General features: G+C 35.9%; 1 protein-coding gene across 1 annotated transcript; it reads right to left on the reverse strand.

The window, feature by feature from the left end:
• Positions 1-582: 582 nt before the first annotated feature.
• On the reverse strand, positions 583-2,536 carry LOC134800684 (uncharacterized). The gene is made up of 2 exons (XM_063773167.1): positions 2,419-2,536; positions 583-800 (listed from the first exon to the last, which is right to left on the reverse strand). The coding sequence occupies exons 1-2, from the start codon at positions 2,534-2,536 to the stop codon at positions 583-585; spliced, it is 336 nt and encodes a 111-aa protein (XP_063629237.1).
• Between the last annotated feature and the right edge of the window lie 1,488 nt (positions 2,537-4,024).

The raw sequence follows: 4,024 nt of genomic DNA on the forward strand, positions 1-4,024 counted from the left end.
CGTCATAATCCCGATAATTTACAACAAACACCGATAACGAACTCTGCGAAACATGAAGTCATAAATGTCATGTGAAAAATGTCGTTCTGACCTTTTGACTATTTTAAGGTTAGGCTACAGGGCAAACCCTTAACCCGATCGTCTTTGTTTTAGGCTCAAATTCTAGCTGACTAAATTGTCCAGAGCGGTTTTTCTCAAATTTTTGTTATCATTCTTCGTTTCCAAATTATCGAGCACCAAAATCAAAAATTCGGAAAATATTGATTTTATTTTCACTATTTCGACCATAACTTTTTTTGTTTTTGACTTTCTCGTATAATTATTTTTACACCTTACAGCTCTCGTGATTATGCGTCTTTTGAGTCTTTTTTTAATATCATATCTTCACAACTTTCTGAGATATAAGGGGATCGCACTTTTTCGTGAAATCGGACCCTATACTGGACCGAACGAAAAGACATTTCCAATGTCAAAAATTGGTACTGTGCCAGGTAAAATAGATACCGAGCAGTTCTCTGAATCTTAAGAATTCCGCTAAAGGAGTTTCAACAGCAAGTATCTATGTAGTAGTAGGGTACAATTTTACGATAAAAAGGCAAACTGCAGCAGTACGACGGTGTAGACCACGATTACGCTGAACAGCCGCAACGGGAACGTTGCGTCGAGTTCGAACACGCCGAACGCCGACATCTTGCGCAGCGACGCGCGGTTCAGCCGCAACACGTTCTTGCAAGTCTTGCGCATGCCTGGAAAATGCAAGAAGACGGAAAACGTAGGTAATTGTTTTTCTATCATTTCACCTTCTTGTATTTACAAATAAAATTTGCAATCGCGTACATTCCTGGACAATTAAACTAGTAACGGAAATTTCGGTTTTGTGCATAATAAGCAAAAATCGTTATAAAAAGACGATTTCAAACTCTCATATTTTCGTTTATTACTTGGGACTGACCTGTAGATATAGCATTACTTAAAATCTGAGCACAGCAACTTTCAGCAAGATTTATAGTTGTATAGAAATTTTCACAGGCAATGCTCAACGTTACCAATATCAGAAAGTTCTTGATATTGAAAATCACGGCGAACATTGTAAGAAACATTGCTTGAACCTGTAAAATGAAAACGAATCTTACACTAAAACTTTATTCAACTTATAATGCTATTATATATATTCAGCTGCTGGAAGCCATCGCGAGCACGGACTTCTGGCCGAAGGGTGTGATATTTCGGCGATTCCCTGGGAATCTACCGAATCCTACACCACAGCAAGTGACGCCGCAACAGAAAACTGCGTCACGAAAATGATTTTTTAGTATTTAAGATTTTTATTATTGTATATATATGTTAGTTTGTAAGGTATGTATCTATGGGCCTTAGTAGCCTGAAAATAAATGCTTTTCATTTCATAATACAAATGAGTATTTTACGCCCATGCGTATTATTTCTAACACTTACTCGTACTATTGTTTCTCCAGTACTCGGTTTCTCATACTCGAGCATATATTGCAAATTCATTAAAATATGCATAAATGTTTGTATCCCAAAGGCTGTAATCTAAAACAATGTTCATACGTCTGAGAATGTGAAATAGTCAAGCCTATGTTTTTTTTTTCTGTCTGGTACCAGGAACTTCATTTAATACAGGCTAACGTATGAAAAACGGAAATACTTAATGCAAAATCAAATTCCTTTAAGAATATTAACATACTTAATATAGGTACATCAAACGTCTTCGATACAAGAAATATATAAACCGTATCCTCTTTAGTTCCATTGTTAATTCTATAGCCCGTAACGGACAGACAGTCCGTTAAATGATGGCATAAGGACTTCAACTTACCAAAAACTTATACACTTTGTTGCTTAAATGAAATGCTTTAATTATATCAGTATATGTATGGAACATATCATATTCTAAGACTGCACAACGTAATACTTCTTCTTCAGGTCTGATATGTAAATTTTTATATTCTTCCATTTTATGAATCCAAGCAATCAACTCATCTTTGATAATTACAACAGATCGCGTAACGTAAACCACTTGCATATCAAAAATCATCGGTGGTACGATCCCAATAAAATTCACCAGCAATTTAAGAATATGAAAACCAACAACACAATTCTCAAGCCAAAGAAAAACGTATATACTAACAACCAACAATACACAGAGCCAATTTTGGATCTTGTGTTTATAGAGAAATTCTTGTTTGTCAGTTTTTAAAAAGTCAAGCACATGTTGCAATATGATGATAAGTTCAACGACAAAGTTTCTCTGGAATGAATTGACAATATATGTAATAATTGACATTACAAAATAAAATATTAAATCGAAACAAAGCAAAAATCTAATAACACCCGTTCCAGAACCATCGTAATAATATAAAAAACGAACGACGTGGCTCAATGTAAGAACAGTACAACCGATGATGGACTGTATATAGAACGACACGTGGTTGTCAGGAGTGATGAAATTGTTAATGATGCTGAACCTAGGCATTAAAAAGCAAGACTGTACAACGTTCAAAGGAAACAACATAGCTTGGAAATCTTGGTAAACTATATTGTTGAGCAAGCACTCAGTCTGGATCCTCTTGTTTATTTTCATTTTGTTTTTGAATACTTGATCACTTTTCAATTCAGTCGAAATATTCTGTTCGACGTGGAATTTTGTTCTTTATATCACCTATGAAATGATGAGACACGGCAAAGTGATATTACGGCGTTAACCATATTAAAGAAAACATATGTCGGTGTAATGAATAGACATAATATACAACTCAAGTGGCCTAAAGGATGACTCACGTTAGACCGGGCCGTGGCCGGACCGGAGCTTCCAGAGCATCGTTTTCTATGAAAAGCACCACGTGATCACCGATCAGCCGTCATAGAAAATTACATGTCGGACGCCTCGGTCCGGGCATGGCCCGGTCTAGCGTGAGTCAATCTTAATCCGTCATTAAAATGATGTGCTCTTTTTAAAATTGATTAGTCCTAATGAATATAGACCGTTAATAATAAATGACAATGTATACATGGTGTAATATGGGAGGTACCTATGGGCAAACATTTTAATGAGAGTTAACAGAAATAGTATTTATTTGCGTATTCATCGCCATACTTAATTTAACCCAATTTTACGAGCACCATCTCGATGCCAATAACGAAGGCCAATTTAAATTATGTAAAATATTTAGTTGGATTATTGTTATCAATATTTCTGAGAGCATGGGGTTGCAGAATATAATATTATTGCTCATAATGACAATGGTTTGCCTTGCCGCTGATGCTGATTAAATAAAATTACCTGATGAAAAAACGAATGTGAAAAAACTCATTTATTGTATAAAAAGTGTTATTAAATGAATATAAAACAAAAATTAACTACAATTAAGATAACTAAAGCTAAAAAATTGAAAATGCCTATCAAAATTTTGTGCCCATGGTAAGGTGCCCATCACTCAGGCAGCGTTCCCGCGCTGGATTGCTATGGCCAATCTTTGCGCGAGAAAGCTGCCTACGCGAGGGTCACCTGTGGCCTTCCTTAGGCGTTTGCTGAGCGCCTTGTGGACCCCCGAGCCCCCCTACCCCACGGACCTAGTGTCTCGACGCCAAAGGGTACAAAAAACTAATGGTTATATACACACTGTTGCGCCAACGTTGCGTCGAGCAGCAGCCATAGAGTTGACAACACGCCGACGCTCGGGAGACGCTAATGTGGGTTCTCTCTTATTTGCCCTGCTGTTAACAATATGCACGTCTTAGGATTGGTATTGTGAATAAAAATAATAACCTGTATAATCTGATTTATTTTAACATCTACTTGTAACCATTTACATCCACTTTTTTAAAAGTTAATAGTATAGCTATATCACTATAGTACGTAACATTGGTAAGAAATAACTTAAGTAGAGTACTTTGTAATTAGTCGAATTACTCTTTATTTATCTAATATTGTTATTGTGTAATATACCTATAAATATTTTATGGGGAACGAAAAAACATAAGTACTTATAAAATAATAAGT

Source organism: Cydia splendana, chromosome 20 (genome assembly GCF_910591565.1).
Source record: "Cydia splendana chromosome 20, ilCydSple1.2, whole genome shotgun sequence".
Classification (NCBI taxonomy): domain Eukaryota; kingdom Metazoa; phylum Arthropoda; class Insecta; order Lepidoptera; family Tortricidae; genus Cydia; species Cydia splendana.

Coding starts and splice junctions, on each gene's coding strand:
- LOC134800684 (XM_063773167.1), bottom strand. CDS start 2,536: ATGTTGTTTCCTTTGAACGTTGTACAGTCTTGCTTTTTAATGCCTAGG. Junction 801..2,418: donor TATACAGTCCATCATCGGTT/GTACTGTTCTTA, acceptor AAATACAAGAAG/GTGAAATGATAGAAAAACAA.